The 25,010-nt window shown below is 44.3% G+C and overlaps 1 protein-coding gene across 1 annotated transcript; it reads left to right on the top strand.

Moving 5' to 3' along the window:
- On the top strand, nucleotides 1-25,010 carry LOC146664425 (GTPase IMAP family member 8-like). The gene is made up of 5 exons (XM_085415182.1): nucleotides 1-43; nucleotides 15,286-15,894; nucleotides 18,277-19,056; nucleotides 22,194-22,391; nucleotides 24,850-25,010. Exons 1-5 carry the CDS (start codon nucleotides 1-3, stop codon nucleotides 25,008-25,010), a joined length of 1,791 nt encoding a protein of 596 aa, XP_085271308.1.

Below are 25,010 nucleotides of genomic sequence, written 5' to 3'. Positions count from 1 at the left end.
ATGGCCGCCGCCGCCGACGTGACCGCCAAGTCTTCTGGGACGGGTACGGAGGGCCGCAGGGAGGGATGGACCGTGCACGCTCCTTTTCCTTTCGGAGAAGGGATTATCTTCCCCATCCTAACCCTAAACAGAAATACAAAGAGAAAGATAAAGAAAAACAGAAAGAACAAAGAACAACAGAAAAAGATAGAAAAAGGGAGAGCTAAAGCAGAAAAAACTGAGAACAAGAAAAAATAAGAAACAGAAAAAGTTAAGAAAAACAGAAATGAAAAGCAAGAGTATAAAAGGCCCAGAGTGGCGAAATTGAACACAAGAAGCGGGTGGGCCAAGCCTGAAGAAGGCTCAGAGAAGCCGAAACGTCGCGAATGGCCCACCACAGTGCACTACACCCGCTTAGGGTAATTTTTTGATCAGGGGGCACCAATACCAGTCCCATGGATGGACCGTGCACCTAGGTTCCGGCATAGCCGGGCCTATTCTTTCCCCACACCCCAACCCGACCCCAAGCCCTGAACCTAACCATTTGGATCTTTTATTTCTAACCCCGACCCAGTCATAAGCCCTAACCCTAACCATTTTGATCTTTTGTCTCTAACCCCAACCCGATTCACAAGCCCTAACCCTAACCATGGGGGTCTTTACTTTTTATTTCCCAACCCCCACTCACATGGGGAACCCTCATGTTTGTTGTGTTACTAACATTATTAAGACCACACGCAAAACTATTTAAAAACACAAAGGAATACACAAAAACGCATCACATATCTTTAAAAACATTAAAAATCTTGATTTCAATTTTTTCACATTAGTTAAAATTTCTTTTCAATGTTTCATACGGTTGTAAATAGTTAAAAATAATTTTTCCTGTTTGAAGCATTGTTTATCTTCAAAACATGCAAACTTCATGTCTACAAATGTAAATAAAAGCACCAAAAATGAATAAGCAACAAAAAAAATTAAAAAAAACCATAAAAAAACAACAAAAAAAACATTTAAAATCATTTCATAAAATACTAAAAACAATTTAAAACACAGTTTTATCTACAACATTTAGTGTGGTTAAAAAGGATTAAAAAATACGTTAAAAACAATTTTGTCATGTTTACAAATGTAAATAAAAGCACCAAAAATGAATAAGCAACAAAAAAAATTAAAAAACCATTAAAAAACAACAAAAAAAACATTTAAAATCATTTCATGAAATACTAAAAACAATTTAAAACATAGTTTTATCTACAACATTTAGAGTGGTTAAAAAGGATTAAAAAATACGTTAAAAACAATTTTGTATTATTTGACTATGTACATATTTTCCATTTTCTGTGTTTTTTCATTATTATAGGCAAGGCTGCATAACTTTAAAACATCAGTTCATTGAAAACTGCATTTTTAGTTTAGTTCGTCAGAGGCTATATAAGGAGAGGAGTGCTGAACACCCTCATTCTAGCCCTGACAGCCAAAGGAGCAACATCTCCAGATTATTCACAGCAGCCACTTTTTCGTTTTGTACCGCGTGTGCCCTGGCCTGAAGAAGACCCGGTGGGGTCGAAACGTTGCCCCGGGCACACTACCATTTGGCCTATTTTGAATTTATTAAAAATTAATCAGTTTTTCTTTATTTTTTTATAAAAACCAAACGCTTTCTTTTTTTCTCATTATTATTTTTTTTGCACTATAAATTAGATACATTATCATTCATACCTACATTCATAAATAACAAACAAACAAAATTTATTAAATTATAATACCAAAGGCTGCATCATCCACACAAAACTTTATTATTAGATAACAAAGGCTTCATCACAGACAAGACAATAATGGTCTACCTGGATGAGGACCAGGATTGGATCCCTGTACGGTACCGGGGACGGCGTCTTGTGCCTGGTGGCCGTAACAGGCAGTGGAGTAGCGGGAGGGCCCAAGGGAAGGACCGTGCACCTCCGCGTCCCTTCAGGGGCCGGAACACTTTTCCTCTCTCTCACAAACCCTAACCCCTAACCCTTACCCTAACCCCTAAAACCCTCCCTCCCTCCCTCCTAAAAATTAAAAATTAAAAAAAGCCAAAAAATAATGGAAACACGTAAAAGCCACAGAACTGGAAAGGATAAATAAGAAGGGGGTGCCAAAAAAGGAAAAATACAGGACGGGATGTCTATAAAGCAGGGGGTGCCATTTAAAAATATAAAAAGGATAAACAACAACAGAAGGACAGAAAGAAACAAAGAGAGCACAGTAAGAAAAAGAACAAGTTGAGAAACAGAAGTATTAAGCAAAGAAAGTTAAAGAACAAACAGAGAAAAAGAACAAGTTGAGAAAAAGAAGTATAAAGCAAAGAAAGTTAAAGAACAAACAGAGAAAAGTTAAAGAGCAAACTGAGAAAGAAAAGAAAGTTAAATGAAAAACAGAAAACCCAAAGTGGGTGGAGACAGACAGTATAAAAGCCGAGACAGGCATGCAACACAAACAGAGGACACGTTGGGCCAGCTTGAGGAAGGCACAGTTACGCCGAAACGTCGCGACGGCCCAACGATGCGCAGTTGGCCAATTATCACCCTATATGGGCAATTTTTTGACCGGGGGACATCTGCCCACTTCATTCGTCGTGAGCGTGCCTCCAAGGGGGTCCAGCGGCTGCTGGGTCCCCTTTCTCTTTCCTAAACCCTAACCCTCGAGCCCTCATCTTACCTTCCCCTAACCCTCTTATCCTTGAAGCCCAACCCTGGTTTCAATCCTAAACCTAACCACCTTTAACCCTATATTGGAATGACCCTCAACTCCAAACTCCACCCTCCCTCCCTCCCTCCCTCCCTCCCCCTCTCTCTCTCTCTCTCCCTCTCTCACTCTCTCTCTCTTACCCCTCGCTCTCCCTCGCTCTTCCTTTTTTTTTCCCCCTCCCCCCCTCCCCCATCTGGGGCTGATCACAGTGTAAACCTCATGTCCAGGATACTAACATAATCCCTTTTTCAGGACACCAAGTTGGGGACATGATTCCTTGAGTCGGGAGCAGGAATGGCCTGTGCATTGGTGCCCGATTGCCTTCGGCAATCGAGCCCCCATCTTACCTTCTCCTATCCAAACAACCAAGGAATTGGTTACCTTTTCTCTCACATTTTTTGTTATTCGTCCACAAGCACCATACTCCTGAAGCGTAGACTGGCGAGGTCCCGTAGAGGTGGATTCAGTTGGGTGTTTTGCTCTCAGGTGATACGCCAGTGATGAACTGCTTCTGTGGTACTTGAATTCAGCGTTGCAAATTGTGCATCTTACTCTCATTTTGTCCAACAAGCCATCAGGCAACTTCTTAAAGAGAAACTTTCCACCCAAAAGTCCGCCCTCGTCCATGCTTGCGTGTGTTAGCTAGTGTTAGCTAGATAGTAGCATGGTGTCACTTCTTCTTCTTCTTCTAATCATTTCTGTCAGGCCAAACGCCAGCATAGCACACTGTTGCCCCCTCCTCCAGAGGTGCTCATGAATTTAAAGGTCTTAGATTACAGGAAATTAATAAAAAAACAAAATCAGCGTTAAATTTTTTTAATGCATTAAACATTTCGCGTTGATCTTAACAATTAACGCGATAATTTTGACAGCACTAATATATATATATATATATATATATATATATATATATATATATATATATATATATATATATATATATATATATAATTGAACTGTTGCACCTTTACCGCACAGTAAATAAGTCCACTGTCTTCTCCCAAAGGAGTCCTTCATACGAGTCCTCTTTTCTACACCTACCCTGACAGCTTGTTGTGTTTGTGGATATATGATTGACTTTAATCATCCATGAAATCGGCACATTCTCTGTAAGATTAAGGTCAACTATTGAGTTGCATATATTTTAAAGTAAATGCTTTAAAACCACGCTGACGCTGAAAGTACTGACATTGCTAATGTTACATAACTTTGCCGACATTTGGCTAACAGTAATGTTTTAATGTTCTTCGTTATTAAACATTTGCACATAAGGAAGTCACAAAATATTCCGTACTTACTTATTTAAAAGTTTACTCTTCGCCCACTTCAGCCGTCCGCCGTCTTTTTTCAGCAAAATTATCCAAAACTGAGCTTTAAAATGAATAGTGATGATAAAAATCGAGAGAGACCGACCATGGTCACTGACTTCTTTAGGGGCTTTTTCAGATTAAATAGAACAAAATACAAAACATTAAAACATGTTAAAAACACAACAGCCTTAATAAATGCAGAGTAGTTTGGACCTGGAAGCACGTTACATCAGGTCATCATCTAAAGATTGGATATCCCACCTGCTGTGGACTACAACTATATGCTACAGCTACATGCTAATGGAGCTAGCTTGTTAACCTTGCATGTATAATGATCAAACATATTCAGTCACAGGAAACTAAAACCTTTAAAATAACCAACAGTCACACATTTAAAGGTAAAAACATACTGTATCAAACATGGTGCCTGGACTCTACTTCACACCTCCCTCTGTCAGTAGCGTTTGTTGGCTTTGAATAAACTATCACCCCCCTGCTGGTAATGCAACTGAAGCTTGGGCATTAATGTCACCCGAGAAGAGACAAAATTTGACATCCACACAGAGTCCTTCTGTGACACCACCTTAAAGGGAGGGGACTAGAGACAGATAATAAAAGGGTGGAGGTGAAACTAAAACCATTCAGTAAAAGTCACACTGATCCATCACAGCTCAACTGCCTGAGAAAGAAATACATGGCCTCTTCACAGCAATGTAAGTACATTTACAAATGTTAGACTTTTGTTTTAAAAACACACACAAATTTGCTGTGACACTTTTAATCATAGCTTTGGATAAAATATCAAACAACTAAAGTTTTACTTTTTTATATGTTCTAAAACTGACTGACAGAAACTTTCAGTCTTATTTTTGAGTTTCATTATTGTAAAATGTAGATTTACAGAAACAACAATAAATTAAAAAATAAAAACAAAAACTGGCATAATTTCTAAAACTGTTTTCAATGGGAATCAAATCCCTGAATGTATTTCCTGACCCTATACAAATGTTCAGTTCAGTTGGGTGACTCCTATTAGTCATGAAATCAGCTGAACCAGCTAAACAAGTTAGTCTTTTGTACTGTACAGAGGTTTGGAGTGAAACACGCCCTGTCATGTGACCTATTGACATCACCTGATAGAAAATTGAGGTGATGTCAATTTGGGCTACAGAAGACAGAGACATCCCATTCTATCCGCCTCATCCTTCACTCACGTCTTGCATCAGGGGATCAATGTGCAACAGTGAGTTGCACAGTCATAGTACCACCTAGTAGGAACCAGAAACCAGCATTATGTAACAAACAACGCCAAATGTAAATGACAAACAGGCAAATCCTCTGCTGCATCAGGCCTCAAGCTTGAATTATCATTACTGGGATTGTTGCTCGTCACAAATCACACTGTATGTAGGTGTTAGATAAAGATAGATTATTCAACATGTCTCTTCCTTGTTTTTGAGCAAATAACATGGCTTCCAGCCAGAATCTTTCTAGAATACATTCAGTCAAACTTTACTAACTATATGTGTGAAAGTGAAACTGATGCAAGGGTCAGAGGTCAGATCTAAGATCAAAAGTTCTTAATTGAAATCAAAAATGACTAAAATACATTTTGACCTGAATTTTGTTAAAAATAAAAAAAAAGCCCAAATGGGAAAAGTGCTAATTTTCAAATTGTTTCTATTCCTATCATGCAGTTAATGTTTTATGAACTGAAAGTCCATAAAATTTAAATCCTCATTTGATCTTTGACCTCTTCTATGATACTGAGTTTGTAGTAGCAGGAAAGTAAGGTTGCATGCTTTTTAAGATCGTTAAAATATCCTACAAGTAATATTTATCAGGGTTTTGGCAATATGGTATGCTTGGTATGCTGCTATCCATTCAGCCAGCTGCCTACACATTGGAGTTTTTCCTCAGTGGATGGGTTTCAGGGGCTATGTCTGTGTCCCAGTGTTCTGAATTTGTTTTGAGTTCTCATTCAAATTCAAATTCAAATTTTATTTGTCACACACACACAACCATACACAGTATGACATGGGGTGAAATGCTTGTAGCTGTACAATGCCTGACCATTAAATGACAGAAGAAAAGTTTTACAATATTTACAATTTACAGTTTACTATAGAATTTACAAATTAACTTAGGAATTTACAGTAAAGAATGTGCAAATAGCAGAAGAGATTATAAAGATTATAAATTATAGGAATTATAGGATTATAGGAAATGTGTGGTGGTGCGTGTGGTGATGTGTGTGAGAGTCCAGTCTTATAGTGACGTGTGTGGGAGAGTCCAGTCCTACACCTGGTTCAGGGCCCGAATAGCCTGTGGGAAGAAGCTCCTCCTCATTCTCTCTGTTTTGGCCTTAAGGGAGTGGAAGCGCTTCCCAGACCTCAACAGCGAGAAGAGTCCATTGTTGGGATGGGAGAGGTCCATCATAATCTTCCTAGCTTTGGACTTGCACCGCTTGGTGTAGATGGACAGCAGGTCAGGGAGCTCTGATTGAATGATGCATTCGGCTGAGCGCACCACTCTTTGCAGATCTCGTCTGTCCTGCTTGGTGCTGTTCCCAAACCAGGTGCAGATGTTTGCCGTCAGGACGCTCTCGATGGTGCAGGAGTAAAAGTTCTTGAGCACCTTCAGTGGCAGATGGAAGTCTCTAAGTCTTCTGAGGAAGAAGAGACGCTGACGGGCTTTCTTAACCAGGGAGTTGATGTGGCAGGACCATGACAGGTCCCGAGTGATGTGGACACCCAGGTATCGGAAACTGTCCACTCTCTCCACTGGCATGCCACTGATGATGAGGGGTTTGTAATTCCTCGCCTGCTTTGTAGTGAAGTCCACGATCAGCTCCTTAGTCTTGCTGATGTTTAGGAGGAGGTTATTCTCCTGGCACCAGGTCTCCAGGTTCCTAATCTCCTCCAGGTAGGCCGTCTCGATGTTGTCGGAGATCAGGCCCACAACAGCAGTGTCGTCAGCAAACTTGACAATGGAGGTGGTGTCTGATGTGGCTACGCAGTCATAAGTGTACAGTGAGTACAGCAGGGGGCTTAAAACACAGCCCTGAGGCACTCCAGTGCTGAGTGAGATGGAGGGGGAGACTTGTTTTCCCACCCTCACTGATTGGGGTCTGTCTGTGAGGAAGTTGAGGATCCACTGACACAGTGATGAGCTGAGTCCTAGATCTGTCAACTTGGTGAAAAACTTAGAGGGAATTATTGTGTTGAATGCTGAACTGTAGTCCACGAACAGCATCCTAACGTAATTCCCTCTGCCAGTGTCCAGGTGACTCAGGGATGTGTGGAGCAGGTGAGATATGGCATCGTCTGTGGAACGATTAGTCCGGTAAGCAAACTGAAGTGGGTTGATGGTGGCAGGAAGTGAAGAAGTGATGTGATCTCTCATCAGTCTTTCAAAACACTTCATCACAATTGAAGTCAGTGCTACTGGACGGTAGTCATTGTGGCAAGTGGGCTGTTGTTTCTTTGGAACAGGAACAATAATGGACTGTTTGAAGCACGTGGGAACCACAGCTTGGGCCAGGGAGAGGTTGAAGATCTCCGTAAACACCAGTGCTAGCTGGTCAGTGCAGGCTCTCAGGACCTGGCCAGGGATTGCATCTGGTCCTGCTGCCTTCCTGGTGTTCACCCTCTTGAAGGTGTTCCTCACGGCATGCTCTGTGATGATGAATGCATTTTCTTCACTGGTGCACTCCGAGCGCGCGCAGCCGTTTGTTGTTTTAATTGCTGCGGCGTCAAAGCAAGCATAAAACGTGTTCAGCTCATCAGCCAGTGAAGCATCTGCATTCATCATTGAAGGAGCTGGTCGTTTATAGTCCGTTATAGTCCGCAGTCCTTTCCACAGGCTCCTAGAGTCGCACTGTCATAGCTGTGACTCTAGTTTTTCCCCGTAGCTCCGCTTTGCCTTTCGGACCGCGCTGCGCACGTTGTAGGACGCAGCCTTGTATAGGTCCATATTACCGGAGACGAGCCCTTCATTGTAGGCAGCGGTGCGTGATCTCAGAGCGTCGCGGATGTTTTTATCCACCCACGGCTTCTGGTTGGGAAACGTTCGGATGATAGTTCTTTCTGCTGTGTCGTCCGCTAGTTTCCCGATAAATCCCACAACTGCTTCCGTAAACATGTTGATGTCATCAGAGCTGCGCCGAAACATGTCCCAGTCTGCGTCATCCAGTGCTGATTGGTCCGTCCAGCGAGCGACCTCCCTCCTGATTGGTGGTTGCTGCTTTAGCCTTTGTTTGTAAGCAGGCATGAGGAAGATGGCGGCATGGTCCGATTTTCCAAATGCCGGCAGGGGCTGAGCCTTGTAACAGTTCTTGAACGGGGTGTAGCAGTGGTCTAATGTCCTCATGCCCCGGGTGGGGCAGTTGATGTGCTGGTGAAGGTTGTGAAATGTCCGTTTGAGATTCACTCTGTTAAAATCTCCCATAACAATGAGTGCGGCATCTTGGTGAAGTGTTTGTTGATGTGTGAGAGCCTCATGTAGCTCACATAAGGCAGTGTCTGAGTCCGCGTGAGGCGGAATGTAAACAGTGCAGGCAATGACCGCAGTGAATTCCCGAGGGAGATATAAAGGGCGACATTTAACGATCAAAAGCTCCAGATTGGACGAGCAAGAGCGTGTGAATGGGGAGATGTTTGTGCTGTCGCACCATCTGTTGTTCACCATCAAACACACTCCACTACCTCTTTTCTTCCCCGACTCCCTTGTCCTGTCCATGCGGTAAACCGAAAAGAACCCCGTCGGCTGCACGGCGTGGTCTGGTATCGCTGGGTTCAGCCAAGTCTCGGTGAAGCAGAGGAGGTTGCAGTCCCGAATGTCTCTCTGGAACTTGATTCTGGCTCTGAGGTCATCAAGCTTGTTCTCGATGGATTGAACATTGGCTAACAGGATACTGGGCATGGGTGCGCGGTGTGCGCGAGCCCGTAGCCTGTTCCTGATGCCGGCTCTTTTACCTCGAGGCCGTCGCTTAGGGTCGCGTCCTTTGTTCTCCCTCAGGATCTCCTTTGGCCAGGTTGAGTCCGGAGTTAAACATGGTGAAATGTTCGTGTATTGTAGACCAATAGAAACCAAAGTGTCTCTACTGTAGCGGATTTGTGTGTTTTGCATGATGCCCATGCAAGATTATCGCAGATATAGCAAAAAGTGACGAAAAACTGCAAAAAGTAGAGAAGTTGGGGCAGAGCATCCAGCACGGCAGCCGACCTCACCGGCGCCATTTTCCCTCCATGGTAAATTTTGTGATAATGTTGAGTTATAGGATTATTATTTGTTTGTCTTGAGTTTAGAGTTTACTTTGTTCAATGTGTTTAGTTTTACTCTTTTCCTGTGATGTCGTTATGTTTATTTGCGTCAGCTGTTTCCCCATGTGTTTCCACTTCCCTTGATCACCTCCTGTGCGTCCTCTGTCTTCTTTTGTTCAGTGTCAGGTCGTCTGTTTTCCCTCCCACCAAGTCATGTCTGGTATCTCGTTCTTCATGATTCATTGTTTTGTTTTCCTAAAGGTTTTAGTTTAGTTTAGTTACACCCTGTTGCCTTTGCTTTATTCTGTATCCATGTTCAACCAGCCTATAATAAATGTCTCGCTTTTTGTTTAGAACTGCAGTTCCTCTCTGTAGTGTCTGCTTTTGGGTTCGTTTTACAAAGACACCAGTGTACCCTGCTATGACAGCAAGAGGTTTTTTTTTTTTCCCTGCGCCTTTGGATCGACGTATGGATCCTGATTGTCATCTGCACTTACAGTCTTCTTGGAGTCCCTGTGTGGGGTGGTTGGGGGTTCCCCACTTGGGGACTATGGTGTCATACTAGGAGACTTCAATGCTCATATGGGCAATGACAGTGAGACCTGGAGAGGCATTATTGGGAGGAACAAAATGACAGATCTTTACTCAAGTAGTTTTCTGTTACTGAACTTCTACCGAACCTCTAACAAACGAACAGCATGTTTGACAATAAGAGTATCCATAAGTGCGCATGGCACTAAGGAAACCCTAGGTCAGAGGTCGTTAATCAATTTTGTAATCGTATCATCAGATCTGTGGCCGTATGTTCTGGACACTCAGATGAAGAGAGGTGCTGAGCTGTCAACTGATCACCACATGCTGGTGAGTTGGATCAGGTGGTGGCAAGGATTCTGGAGAGACCAGCCACACCTAAACATATAGTGAGGGTAGTTTGGGACTTCTGAGGCAAAGACAGCCGAGAGATATAATCTCTCCAGCGTGTGCTGGGTCTGTCCCGGGGCCTCCTCCCGGTGGGACATGCCCGGAAGACCTCACTCAGGAGGCGCCCAGGAGGCATCCTTGTCAGATGCCTGAACTACCTCAACTGGCTCCTTTTGATGTGGAGGAGCAGGGGCTCTACTCTGAGCCTCTCCCAGATGGCTGAACTTCTCACCCTATCTCTAAGGGAGAGGCCAGCCACCATTTGGAGGAAGTTCATTTCTGCCGCTTATACCCGCAATCTCGTTCTTGTGATCACTACCCACAGCTCATGACCATAGGTAAGGGTAGGGACATAGACCAACCATTAAATTGAGAGCTTCACTTTTACGCTCCGCTCTCTCTTCACCATGATGGACAGGTGCAGTGTCCGCATCACTGCAGCTGCAGCACCAAACCGTCTGTCGATCTCCAGCTCCCTTCTCCCATCACTTGCGAACAAGAACCCGAGATACTTGAACTCCTCCACTTGGGGCAGGAACTCATTCCAGACCCGGAGTGGGCACTCCACCCTTTTCCAGCTGAGAACCATGGCCTGAGATTTGGAGGTGCTGATCCTCATTCCCGCTGCTTCATACTTGGTTGCAAACTGTTTCAGTGGGAGCTGGAGGCCATCACCTAATGAAGCCAACAGAACCACATCATCCATGAAAAGCAGAGATGAGATTCTGAGGCCACCGAAGTGAGAGCCCTCCACCACTTGGCTGCACCTAGAAATCCTATCCATAAAAGTTATGAACAGAATCGGTGACAAAGGGCAGCCCTGGCAGAGTACATCACCCACTGGGAATGAGTCAGACTTATTGCCGGCTATGCAAACCAAGCTCTTGCAACGGTTGTATAGGAATCGAATGGCCAGTAGCAATGGGCCAGACACCCCATACTCCCGCAGTACCTCCCACCGGACACTCCAAGGGACACAGTCGATTGCCTTCCCCAAGTCACCAAAACACATTTAGACTGGTTGGGCAAACTCCCATGCACCCTCAAGTATCCTTGAGAGGATAAAGAGCTGGTCCAGTGTTCCTCGACCAGGATGAAACCCGCATTGGTCCTCCTATATCCAAGGTTCGACTAATGGACTGACTCTCCTTTCCAGCACCCTGGCATAGACTTTCCCAGGCAGGCTGAGCAGTGTGATCCCCCTGTAGTTGGAACACACCTTCCGGTGTGTTCCATGGCCTGAGATTTGGAGGTGCTGATCCTCATTCCCGCTGCTTCATACTTGGTTGCAAACTGTTTCAGTGGGAGCTGGAGGCCATCACCTAATGAAGCCAACAGAACCACATCATCCATGAAAAGCAGAGATGAGATTCTGAGGCCACCGAAGTGAGAGCCCTCCACCACTTGGCTGCACCTAGAAATCCTATCCATAAAAGTTATGAACAGAATCGGTGACAAAGGGCAGCCCTGGCAGAGTACATCACCCACTGGGAATGAGTCAGACTTATTGCCGGCTATGCAAACCAAGCTCTTGCAACGGTTGTATAGGAATCGAATGGCCAGTAGCAATGGGCCAGACACCCCATACTCCCGCAGTACCTCCCACCGGACACTCCAAGGGACACAGTCGATTGCCTTCCCCAAGTCACCAAAACACCTTCCGGTGTGTTCCAACACAGGAGGGACTATGCGCTTACCTGCTGCTCTCTGGCAGGTAGCTCCATGCCCTCCTGGGTTTTAATTGCACCTTAGAACACACATGCATCAACACTACAATGAGCGGGTGGAGGGAGGTTTGGAGTCTTCTCTCACCCCCGTTCTCTGCGGCCTGCTGGAGCGGGGGGGCTAGGAGGAGTTGGCCGTCCGACTGCGGTCTGGGATGTGGGGCCTCCCTGCTGCTGTGGAGTCGGGGCGGTCTGCCTCTCCCCACCGCAGGGAAAAGGGTAACACCACCTGGGCCTGGGTGCAGTTCCCCCCTCCAGGGGCAAGGGTACCTAGACCCGGTTCGTAGAGTACGCTTGGGGAGTGTGATCGTGTATACAGCGTCTCTTTATGTCTGTCTCCACGTCAGTTGAGTGTGGAGTAAGTGCATATGAGAGCATGAGGGTGGGAATGGATGTTTGTGTCTGTGTGTGCCTGTATGTCTGTGTCTATATGTCAGGTTGGGTATCAGACGCCACCTCTCTGGGGACATCTCGGGCCCTCCAAGGCTTGGAGGCCTATCTCCACCCACCACCACTTCCCCTGCCGGTGGCGGACTCCCTCAGGTGTCGGTGCGTTGGTGGTTCTTTGTATCTGGGGGTGGGCGTCTGGGTACACACCGGCTCACTCCTTGGCGGCCGCTTATCGGGGCCTGGAGCCTGGGGCTCGCTCGGGCCACTTCGGAGGTGGGGTGCCCCCGGCCTCTCGGCCTGGGGCTCGGTCACTCAGGCACAGCTGGCTGCCGGCGGAGCTCACGGGCGCGTCACTACAACTCCCCCTGGCTTCTGCTCCGCGGCTGCTGAGTGAGCCCTCATCTGGGACTCTCCTCTGCTCTTACTGGGACAGTGGCGCGGCTGCCCCTCTGTTGGTCTTCCTTGGTCTCTTGTGTTCTGGGGGCCTCTGGATGTCTGGAGTTTTGATCTCCTCCATACCTGCTTGATACCATAGAGGACAGGGCTGTGGCTCCCCACACTCCCTAGCAGATCATTACATGGAGAAACCTTTGGAATGCAAGCATGCTGATCCACACAGGTATGCACACAGGTGTACACATGGGTATTCACAGACGCGGACTACAGCTTTCTTGGCTGCTACCTCAAAGCACATTGTGCGCTGTCTATCTTGCGTGCTGCACAATATCGTTTATTATTTAGTAACTATTGATATCTACTGCTAGCTAGTTTATTGTGATGGTGCTTTTTTTTCTTATTATGTTGCTCTTTGTTGTTTGCTTTCTCTTCTGTTTTTTTCCTCCATACAGGTGACCCAGGTGTTTTTTTTTGTTTGTTTGTTTGTTTTTTTCTCTCTTCCCCCCCCTTTTCACCGTCTCTTCTCCCCTTTGGTTTTCTTTCTTTCTCTCCCTCTCTTTCTGTCATTCTCTCCCCCTGTCCTATCCCACAGTCATGCCTGTCCCGTTTGTAGCAACTGAAAATAAAATAAATTCATAATTATAATAAAGGTCAATCAAATGGACCAATATGGCAAGGCCATGATGATCCACTTGGTAAAATAAATCCGCTTGGCATCTTTCTTGGCCTTAAGACAACAATTCTGATGGCTATAGATCCAAACGGGACAAAAAAAAAAAAAAAGGAACACACCTTCCGGTCCCCCTTCTTAAAAATGGGGACCACCACCCCAGTCTGCCAGTCCAGGGGTATCACCCCTGATCTCCACACAACGTTGTAGAGGCATGTCAGCCAGGACAGCCCTACAAAATCCAGAGCCTTTAGGAACTTGGGGCGGACCTCATCCACATCAAGGGCTCTGCAACCAAGAAGTTGTTTAACTGCCCCAGTGACCTCATCTCCGGAAATTGGCGAGTCATCCCTCTTATCCCCAGTGTCTGCTTCCTCCTCGAGAGAAGCGTCAGTGGGATTAAGGTCCTCGATGTTTTCCTTCCACCGCCCAAAAATTCAAAGTCAGCAGCACTACACACAGCAAAGGTAGAGCACTGATTTCACCTCCTGAGTCGCCTGACGGTTTGCCAAAATCTCTTGGAGGCAGTCCGAAAGTCTTTTTCCATGGCTGCTCCAAACTCCTCCCCCACCCAAGTTTTTGCTTCAGCCATTGCCCGAGCCACATTCTGCTTGGCCTGTCGGTACCTATCTGCTGCCTCCAAAGTCCCACAGGCTAACAAAGCCCAATAGGACTCCTTCAGCCCGGTGGCTCCCTTCCCCTCTGGTGTCCACCATTTGGTTTGGGGGTTACCACCACGCCGGGCACCAACCATCTTGCAGCCGCAGCTCATTGCAGCAGCTTCAGCAATGGAGATGCTGAACATGTACCACTCGGACTCAATGACCCTAGTTTCCCTCTGGATGCTGTTGAAGCTATGCCGAGGGTGTGCTTTGATGATCTCGCGGACTAGGACCGCTGCTAGGCATTCCCACTCTCACTATACATTTAGGCGTGCCGGGTCTGTCCAGCGTCCTCCCCCGCCACCTGATCCAACTCACCACCAGGTGGTGATCAGTTGACAACTCAGGCCATCTCTTTACCTGAGTGTCCAGAGCACATGGCCGCAGGTCTGGTGATACGATTACAAAATTGATCATCGACCTCTGGCCTAGAGTGTCCTGGTGCCACGTGCACTTATGGACACTCTTATATTCGAACAGGGTGTTCGTTATGGCCAAACTGTGGTTGCACAGAAGTCCAATAACAAAACACACTCGGGTTCATATCAGGGAGGCCGTTGATCCCAATCACGCCCGTCCAGGTCTCACAATGCACCCGACCCCTATGGTGCCTCCTGCAGGTGGTGGGCCTGCAGGAGGAAGGGCCCATGCCCCCTTTTCAGGCTGTGCCCGGCCGGGCCACTTGGACTAAGGCCCGACCACCAGACACTCATCCTCGGGCACCCTCCCCGGGCCTGGCTCCAGGGCGGGGCTCCGGTAACCCTATCCTGGGCAGGGTAAACTGAAATTTTCATAAGGGTCTTCTGTTTGACTAGATTTGTATCTAAATCAAACCAAACTTGTTGGCCAGTGTAATGAGTCCATAACTGTTTTTTGTAGCACTCAAAGCAAACAGCAAACAGACTCATATTTTATTGTTAGCATTCACTCACCAGTCAGGGAGTGATTATTAGTTGAAATCATGAGAGAAGTCGAATAATCCTTTTCTAATCTGCTACAGGCATAACTATTCCTCTTAAATCACACACTCTTTGGTCTTTGGGGAATATTTCTATTTTCATATTGCTGTAATTTCTTGTTTAGTTTTCGGCCTTCAATTTTTTTAAGCAAAATTATATTTTATTTATTTTTTTATGTGAGTTAAAAGTCCAGCACGAGCAAACTCCCACTGATGTCGAGATAGGACAGTTTAGTTAAGTGTAAAGCTTTGAGCTCTGTGTTTCTCTCCAACAGACTCAGAGAAACCAGATGAGCTGAGGATCGTGGTCACTGGCAAAACTGGAATTGGCAAGAGTGCATTAGGAAACACCATCTTAGGGGAAAACCTGTTTAAATCCCGTCTGTCTTTGTCCTCGGTGACATCAGTATGTCAGAAGGAAACAGCTCAGTTTGATGGTCAGAAACTGGCTATAGTTGATACTCCAGGTCTGTCTGACACCAAAAGACCATACGACAGTGTGGTTAAAGAGGTTCTTAAATCCATCTCCTTTGCTGCTCCTGGTCCTCATGTTTTCCTGGTTGTGGTGCAGGCAACAAGATTCTCAAAGGAAGACCAAAAGTCTCTGGAAGTCATCAAGGAAACATTTGGAGAAGCAGCACGAGATTACACCATGGCCCTGTTCACACATGGAGACCAGCTGAAGGCTGAAGGAGTCACCATAGAAGAATTAATAAGCAAATATCAACCAATTAAAGACTTCATTCGTCAATGCCATGGAGGATATCATGTTATTGACAACAGAGATGAAGACTCAACTCAAGTCTCTAACCTGCTGAAGAAGATCAATGCAATGGTTCAGAAAAATGAAGGAAGATACTACACCAGTGAACTCTTCACGGAGGCCCAGAAAGCCATAGAAAAAGAAATAAGGCGACTTCTGAGAGAAAATCCAAAGATGAAGCCAGAAGAAGCAAAAAAACAGGCGGAGAGAAACAACTCATTCAATCAGAGCTTTATGACTTGTATTAAAGGTGGATGTGCTGTTGTGACAGCAGGGGGCGCTGTGCTGGCAGCCGCTTTAGTAATGAAAAAGATGGGATGCATTACCCAGTGATAATCTGCTTTAGCTGCAAAAGATTAAATCCAGATTATCATAAAATACAAGAAAATAATTAAGGTGTGAAAATATTTCAGCTGTGTAATTTTATGTGACCGACATCTGTTTTGATTGTAAAAATAGTAACTGTAAATATTTCAATAAAAGGAAAAGGAAAAAATTTAAAATTAAAACGTGACGATTGTCGTCATGGATGTTTGTAACTCATGGTGTTGTGTATGCGTTATTGATCAAGAGCAGGGACGTGATCACTCTTTTGGTATTGGCTTGTAAATTACAATCTTTATGAGACAAATGTTCTGAAACAAAATGCTCTATGTACTTTTACAATTAGGCTTCAGACCTATAGTTAGGGCTGGATCAGGTAACCCTGAATCCAAGGGCATAGATTTGGTTTTGGCATTGGTGGGGACGGATGATTCAACCATCGAACCCTGCCCTGTTTCCTTTTTTTTTCCTTTTTGTCTTTGCTTCTTGATAAAAAAAAAAAGAGAAATATACTTGTCTACATATGCTATTCTGCATGCTTTTAAACCATTTAAAATAACAATTCAGTTTTATATGTGAATTATATAATGTTAATTTAGTATTAAACAAATGACTGACTAAAGTATTTTAGGCTTTACTATGACTTCAGCCATAATCCATATCAATCATGTATCATACAAAAATAAAAAATAGCTTCAAATACAGTTATGACAATAAAAGAACATGACTTTAAGGACTTAACAACATTACTTCAGATATAGTACACCAACATCTCTGACACATTAGCACTAAGGGAACACTGAATGACCTGGTGGTTTTTGTCCATAAAACTACTCATCTAAGATTACCACAAAGTAAAAGATCTCTCAGCAAAATTATGCAACATTTTAGGCTATTGCCCGTATCCAGGGAGATGATTGGGTACGGGCAATGGTACAAAATGGGTAGCTACTTCAGTGTTTCTGTCAATTTGTGCAGATCTTGACTCATCAGTAATGTTTGTAGGGTGAGTGCATTTTTAAAACAATTTGTGCAAACTACACCACAAGGTGGAATATTTGCAAAATCACGACTACTCCATGATATTTTGTCTCAAGAATTAACCCTATGAATATGTCAGTACCATTAGGATGAAATTATTGTGTCACCAACATTTTAACGTTAGACGTATAATTTTAACAGCCTCTGTAAACTAATATTCTGACTTGCTCAAGGCTGCCGTTTTCTCTGACAGTTTCAATCAAAATTAGAAATGCTACTCTAGGAGACTGAGAGAACTAATAGTGCTGCCTGTTGTGCAGTTAGTTTCCCAAACACGTTATTCATGGTTACATACAATTTTAGACTGATGTGGGCCACAGCCTACCATAGCCACACATTTGTTGAGTGAAATTGACTTTAAGTGACTTACAGGTTTCTTTGAAAAATGCTTTCTTAGATCCAGGTTCTTCCTTTGTGCTGCCGTCCTCCTCTCCTCCTCGCAGATCAGGCTTGCTTCTGCTAAAACTAAACAGAGCTCCCTGAAAAGCACAGCCAATCACATTGGCCATATTTGTCATATGACGTAGGACTCCAGTAGAGAACGTAATTTAACCCTTTCTGCACCGCTGGGTGAATGAGACGTTGACAGATCGTTTTTTTCTTACTATCGGGTTTGTTTTTCTTTACTCTAAGAAATCAAATTATTGATGCTGACATGTCCCTTCCATCCATGCCAAATCTACGCCCTTGCCTGAATCCCAGGCTGCTGGGGGATTCCCATGACGCTCTGAGAGTGTCCTCTGGTGTTCATACACCACTCATTTCATTTTGTGTTCTCTCTCATAACTTGTGTTTGTCCTGTTTCTCTGTGCTCTCCTTTTTCTCCAATGGGTCTCTATGATGGCTGCCCTTCCCTGAGCCTTGTTCTCTTGGAGGTTACCTCCTGTTGAAAGGGAGTTTTCCTCCCCACTGTTACCAATTGCCACTCATAGGTGATGATGTGATTTTGGGGTTTCTCTCTAATGCTGTGGAGTCTCTAAATTGAGAGGACTGCAATTGTGAGGTGGTGTAATAAAAATAAAGCTGAACTTATTTAAAGAAACTAAATTCCAATTTTGTCATTTTTTTGGTTGCACTGATACTGATGCACACTATTCAATCCATACCTCCTTGCTGATGCCGTGTGTTGTTTCAGGCTCTGACCTGAGGGTGGTGCTGGTGGGTCAGGAGAGAGTGGGGAAGAGCTCAGCAGGAAACACCATCCTGGGAAAGAAGGAGTTTAACTGTAGGATCAGTTTGAGCCCTCTGACTTTGAGCAGTGAGAAGAAACAAGTTGATATTGACGATCATAGAGTCTCTGTGGTCGACACCCCCGGACTCTTCAGCACTCGGCTATCTGCAGACGAGGTGAAAGCAGAGCTGGAAAAAGCTCTCCAGCTAAGCTCTCCAGGTCCTCACATCTTCATCCTCGTCCTCCAGCTCGGAAGATTCACTCCACAGGAGCAGGAAGGACTGAAAGCTCTGCAGAAGATGCTTAGCGCTAATGTCTCCAAACACACCATGTTGCTTTTCACCTACGGAGACCGACTGGAAGACACCGACATGGACATTGAGATGTTCACCAGAGAGGACAAAAACATCCAGCAGCTGCTGCAAAGCTGCAGCGGTGTGTACCACGTATTCAACAACAAGATGGAAAACAGGGATCAGGTCAAAGAGCTGCTGCAGAAGATTGATAAAATCTGTGACAGCGGACAGTCATACTATGGGAGAAGGCCTCAGTCAGTCTGGGGTTCAGTGCTCAGAACTCTGAGAGAGAACAAGTGGCTAGTGTGTGGTCTGATACCATGTGGTCTGATACTGTGTGGTCTGATACTGGGAGATCGTATAATGCTACCCCAGCAGTGTGTAAGAAAATTCAAGATCTTTGTGGTTACGAGCCATATGTGGGACAAAGTCATTGTTTTCCAAGACTCAAGTAAGTCTCCAATCTTTATCCTCAATTCTCAAGCCCTAAACTTTGAATTTCTTTCAAGTCTTTTTTAAACAATGTTGCAGGTACATATTAAATGTAAATAATAGATCATGTTTTCTCTTTCTTAATCTGTATTTATCTCAACACATAATGAAACAAGTGAACTTACAAAATATACACCAAGTAATTCTGAAATTGTACCTCTATAATGTACAGCTCAATGAAACTTAGCTGCAAGAATAGTCACAGAAGAAACATTCAATGAAAAATGCAAAAGCAGAACTTTCTCTTCAGACAAAAAGTGCTGAGATTGTACAAAGCAAAGAACCATCACAGTAAATTTAGTGCAGTGTGATTAGCATGTCCCGTCTGTCTTATCTAGTCTCTGTGTGAACATGTATTTGTATGTGTCCAAGTGTGAGTGACAGAAAATAAATAAATAAATAAATATGAATTAAACAATGAACATAATGTGCACTTTATGTTATTTCATTGCATTTCCAAAAGACCAAACTGGCCAAAGGTCTGGCAGTCATTTGTGCACAATGAGACATAGAATGATGCTTGGAGACTCCTGACCAGGCCATTCAGGAAACGGACTTGAGGTGTCAGTTTCTCAAGGTGGTAATTGAGAGACAGCACGGATGGAACAACACAACTGATCGTGACTGTTTTCTCACTATGTGTCAAATCTGTTGCTTCTCTGAAAGGCTTCCAGATGTCTGCTATCTCCTTCAGCAGGTTCCACTCTTGTGCTGTGAATAATAACTCCTTTTGCCCAGCCATTTTGAGAACAGCACAGAGTTGAAGATGTTCACATTGGAGAACTGCCTTCTCTTGTCTCAGTGTTGAATTCGATCTTGTGATCACAGCCGCTGGGATTGCTTTCTGTTCAAATTAAGCTTCAAACACATCTATGAATGTTGTGCTTGTGTGCAGTAAAGAGCTGAGCTTAGATAACTTTGAAAGAGAAGTAGATGTCACTTTGGTCTCTGACAAGCCACCAGAACCACCAAAACACTGCAGGTGCTGTCTTTGCCATAGCAGCACCACGACTTAACATGATCTTCCAAGGTTAAGTCATGCCAGAGCTCTGGGTCATCAAGATGATCATCATCATGTGTCTCACCTTGCTCGGCGTGGAAGCACAGAGTTAATGCTTTCGGCATATTGGCAACATTGTCAATAATAATATAGTTTATTTTTGTATTCGTCACATATAACTTCAAATTTCTCACAGATTCTCTCACCTGTGTGTGTAAGCCTATGAAGCAGTTTGGACTTCAGCCGTATCCTCTATGTCTCTTTCTGAATCCAGTGCACAGTGATACCAAAGTAACCCCTCATCCTTCAGTCCAACCAGAAGTCCACAGTGACTGAAACATGATCAGTGTCGCTCAGCTGAGTTTTTAACAAGTTCTCTGTTTTTGATGTAATTTTTCTAGGGCGACCGTGGTTCGCTGGTTTGATCCCCGGGCTCTCTGTCCTGGTTGTTGTGTCCTGGGGCAAGAAACTTTACCCTACTGCCTACTGGTGTTGGCCAGAGGGGCCGATGGTGCGATATGGCAGCCTTGCTTCTGTCAGTCTGCCCCAGGGCAGCTGTGGCTACACCTGCAGCTTGCCTTCACCAGTGTGTGAATGTGAGAGTGAATGAATAGTGGCATTGTAAAGCTCTTTGGGCAGAGATGGGCAGTAACGCGTTACTTGTAACGCGTTACTGCAGATCAACAATGGATCATATATCGATTGTGGGAGAGAATATGAGCGTGCAGCGTTTAAAGCGTGGAAGTACTGACCTTACTTTGAGTTTGATTCCATAAAAAGTGACAAAAACATTAGCGTCCGTTGTGCGTGGGAAGAAAACTTTTTACAGCGAAAAAAACCCCTAAACTTCCAAACAAGCGCCGAGTGCGCAACGACGTAATGGGAAACTCACAGAGAAACTCGCGGATTCTTCAACTGACCACAGCACACCTGTACCAGGGTAAACCTCCGCCTGCTTTACAGGTGAAAATAGAGCAAAAGGCCTGCTAGTCTTTGACTTTATTTATTTTCTGCTGTGTTTTACTTGCATCTATTTGAAAGAGTGAGTGTAAACACAAAAAATATTTTATTTTATGTGCTGGAATGTGCAGAAAATAGGTTTAAATGTTAAACTAATTTATTCAAGTCAGAGAATGTTGCACATAATTATATTTTTGCTTGATGCATAAAGTTAAAAGATTAAAACTGATAAAACAAGTTAAAAAAAAGAGACTTTTCCATTTGATTAGATTTTGTATGATGGATTATGTAGAAAAAGTAGAATTGGGCTGGAAGATCTATCGCTTTATCACCTCTTCAGGTTGTAAATCGTGTTTTTAAAAAGTAACTAACTAAGTAATTAATTACTTTTGAAAATAAGTAATCAGTAAAGTAACGGGATTACTTTTTGGGGGGCGTAATCAGTAATTAGTTACTGGTTACTTTTTTCAAGTAACTTGACCAACACTGGCTTTGGGTGCCTTGAAAAGCGCTATATAAATCCAATCCATTATTATTATTATTATTACTACCGGATTCTATTTGCAGTCAACTACTTTCAGAAACTGCTGAAAACTCTTCTTTTCCACAATAGACAGGGTCAGGTTTCAACCAATATTCAAGTCATTTAAAAATAATGCCTTTGTGAAGGCTTTCTGCTGTGGATGAGTCATGCTGTACTGCCCGGCACGAGTTTCCAGAAGCTGTGATATGGAAGGATGTTGAGGTTTATTTGTTCTTGTTCATCAGGTATTCTTCAAATCTGCTGAGGTAAGCATATTGGTCTGATATCATTAAATTCATTACAACTATTCATGAACTGGATTTGACTTTAAGTTGTTCCTACTAATGCTAAATAAATATATACACTTAAATCCTGAAACGCCTTGATGCATTCTCAATTCTCCAGGAAAGCAAATCTCCAAAAGTTGATTCTGTTCATCTGGACAAAGCGTTTTGTGGGAGAAACGTTTCATCACTCATCCCAGTGACTTCTTCAGTCTCGGCTGACTGCAGTTTCCCCTTTATAAACAGTACATTTGCATAATGACTGAAACCAGCCCACTGAAGGAACAAAGGGTTGAATTTTGCTGTCACATCGAGACAAATCCCACTAGTGATGCTGATCACAGCCACAGAAACAACAGTTCGTAACACCAATATTGCAGAAGTGGAAGCAGATCAACTACGGACGAAAGTTTCGGCCTGTCTCAGCAATGCAAATCCCCCAGCATCCAACATCACCATGGAGGAGAGGAAGGCACTCACATCACTTAGTGATGACAACAACATTATCATCCTTCCAGCAGACAAGGGTAGGTGCACAGTATTGCTAAACCAGAAAGACTATCATGAGAAAATGTTGTCACTACTCAGTGGTGAAAATACTTATGAGACAATGAAACGAGACCCAGGAAGTGGCAACAGGAAGAAAGTAACATTTCCAAGTTTCTGGCTTCGATCCTCAACCCGCTGGTGGGCAGCTCTGAACACCATATCCAGAACACCCTGGATTTCGTTGAGAAGGTGAGAGATATCATTATGGAGGCAGATAAAACCATGGTCTCATACGACATTACATCTCTCTTCACTTGTATCCCAGTCACGGAAGCGTTGGAGGTAGTCCGTAAGAGATTACAGGATGACACCAACCTCAGCAACAGGAACACTCTTAGCATCGACCAACCATGTTTGCTTTCGGAACTGTCTTCATTTCAATCCTTTAATTTCCCCTTGTGGGACAATTAAAGGATTATTCTATTATATTATATTCTTGACAGGGGATATAATTCACAGCATCAATGCCTTCATCTTGCAGGAACTGCTGACACACTCAAGCCACATGAGGTCTAGCATTGTCTTGCATTAGGAGGAACCCGGGGTCAACCGCACCAGCATATGGTCTCACAAGGAACCTGAGGATCTCATCTCAGCACCTAATGGCAGTCAGGTGTATAGGAATTTCTTTTACTTATGTATTAATCACATTATTTTATTGTATAATGCCTTGGTGCCACTGGAGTTTAACATGGCTGACACTCATACAGTAAGACAAATGGTGGGAGTCTAGTAAGGAAGTTGGGGGGGAAGCAAACACTCCACAGGAAGAGTCTTTTGTCTCTTCGAGAACTCTGGGAGGTAGCAAGGGAGTGTCAACCTTAAGGTGTGAAACAGCTGTGTACTGCCTTTTGTTCCTGGAGAAGGTATTTAACTGAGAGCCATGCTAGGCTCAGTGAGACTGCTGACCCTGCCCCGCGGTCATGTAGGCTCTCCACAAGCTTGGTTGTCTCTGTTCTTTGTGTGTTTGGATTAAAGAATGTTAGCTACCGCTCACCGCTCGTCTGCAGGCTTTATTTAATTGGAAAACTTCCACAACACAGGCTACCTCTGCCGAACACATGGAGGACTGTGTTGTCCCCAAAGAAATGCCACCCCACACCAAAACTGACCCACTGCCAAACCGTCATGCTGGAGGATGTTGCAGGCCACAGAAGGTTCTCCACGGCGTCTCCAGACTCTGTCACAAGTCCTGAACCTGCTTTCATCTGTGAGGAGCACAGGGTTAGGGTTAGAGTTAGGTTACCCTAACCCCCTTAAACAGAGATGTGATTAACTTTTATTTTTCCAAACATAACATCAATGATGACACAATCAGTCTTCATCAGAAGTGCTCAAATCACTCTCAGTGGCATCGTCTGGAATGTCTTCCTCCTCCTCCGAGTCCATTTCCAGGAGTGGTTGGTGGCTGAGGATTCTCTTTTACGTGTCCTTTACTTTGAGCATTTCAGCTTTCAGTTCATTTCGTTTTTTTAAAACCAGGCTACGGAGTCCCTTCTGTGCATCCTCCAACATGCCAACAAGGGAGGCTGTAAAAAGAACAAAACAAATAAATATGAGTAAAGCAAAAAAAAAAAAACCTCACCTCATCACCTCATGTGGTAGGACTCGACTTAAGCGGTCAAAGAAGTGCAGGAGACCAATGCTGTCCAGTGTAGCAAGTGATTTATTCACCATTTTGTGGCCCAAACAATATTTACAAAGAAACAAATAAGAAACTCAACTCTATAATTAACTCAATTCAAATAAACATAACTGAACTTAAATCAACAGAAATTAAGGTCAAACTGCACACAGCTACACCGACCTGAACCTTTCTCCCAAAACACCTGAGTTCTTCTGCTTAAATAGTCCACTTAACCAAACAATTCCTCCTCTGGACTATTCCATTCAGTAGGTAGGTAAGATGAACATGATTATATTCAAACCTCTACTACTCCTCTTTACTGGCTGTCATGAACCGAAGTTCAGCGCACAAGCTGGACCCAGAAGCAGAGCCAACACACACAGGAGTACGAGAAAATAAACTTTATTTTAACTGAAGGTGTCCCGGGAGGGTAGAAGGAAAACACGCGTGAAACTCGAGAAACCAAGGGACCGGGAGATGAGTCGCGCAGGAACGCCGAAAACGGGACTGTGGGAGGCTGCAACAGAAAAAGGACAAGAATTATTGGGGCGCGGGGAAATAGCAGCATACGTGGGGGAAGAGTACGAGTCTTACGGTGACAACGGGGCCGTGGGAGCCGGAGGGAGGGGTGAGGGTCCGCGGGGAGCTCCAGGAAAGTCGAGGTGGTGAGTACTGAAGGAGATCCAAATTCCAGACGGGCAGGTGGACAGGCAGGTGGCTCAAAAACACGCCGAGTTGTTTATCTGAGTGCACAGGACAGAATCAGCGCTAGTTCAGACAGATGAGTTCTCACAATCGCTTTCCCGCAGGTGTACGTTACCGCTGTGAGACGACTACGGACTGGCCTGCAGCAGCAGGCTGGGCTGGATCAAATAGTCCACCTGATGATCGCCTGGGATGGGGTGCAACAGCCATGCCCGTGGGCATGGGCATCCCATTAGCTCCTCGGACGCCGGGCCGCGGACCATGA

This window comes from Rhamphochromis longiceps, linkage group LG8, assembly GCF_057381845.1.
Source record: "Rhamphochromis longiceps isolate RC_006_pf linkage group LG8, R_longiceps_female_GT1.1, whole genome shotgun sequence".
Taxonomy (NCBI): Eukaryota; Metazoa; Chordata; class Actinopteri; order Cichliformes; family Cichlidae; genus Rhamphochromis; species Rhamphochromis longiceps.
This window is presented reverse-complemented; position numbering and strand designations above follow the sequence as displayed.

Excerpts from the sequence above, each read along its gene's own strand:
- LOC146664425 (XM_085415182.1), top strand. The coding sequence starts at position 1 with ATGGCCGCCGCCGCCGACGTGACCGCCAAGTCTTCTGGGACGG. Across the intron at positions 44-15,285 it reads CGCCAAGTCTTCTGGGACGG|ACTCAGAGAAACCAGATGAG; the intron begins GTACGGAGGGCC and ends TCTCTCCAACAG. Across the intron at positions 19,057-22,193 it reads CATTGTTTTCCAAGACTCAA|TGATGCTGATCACAGCCACA; the intron begins GTAAGTCTCCAA and ends AAATCCCACTAG.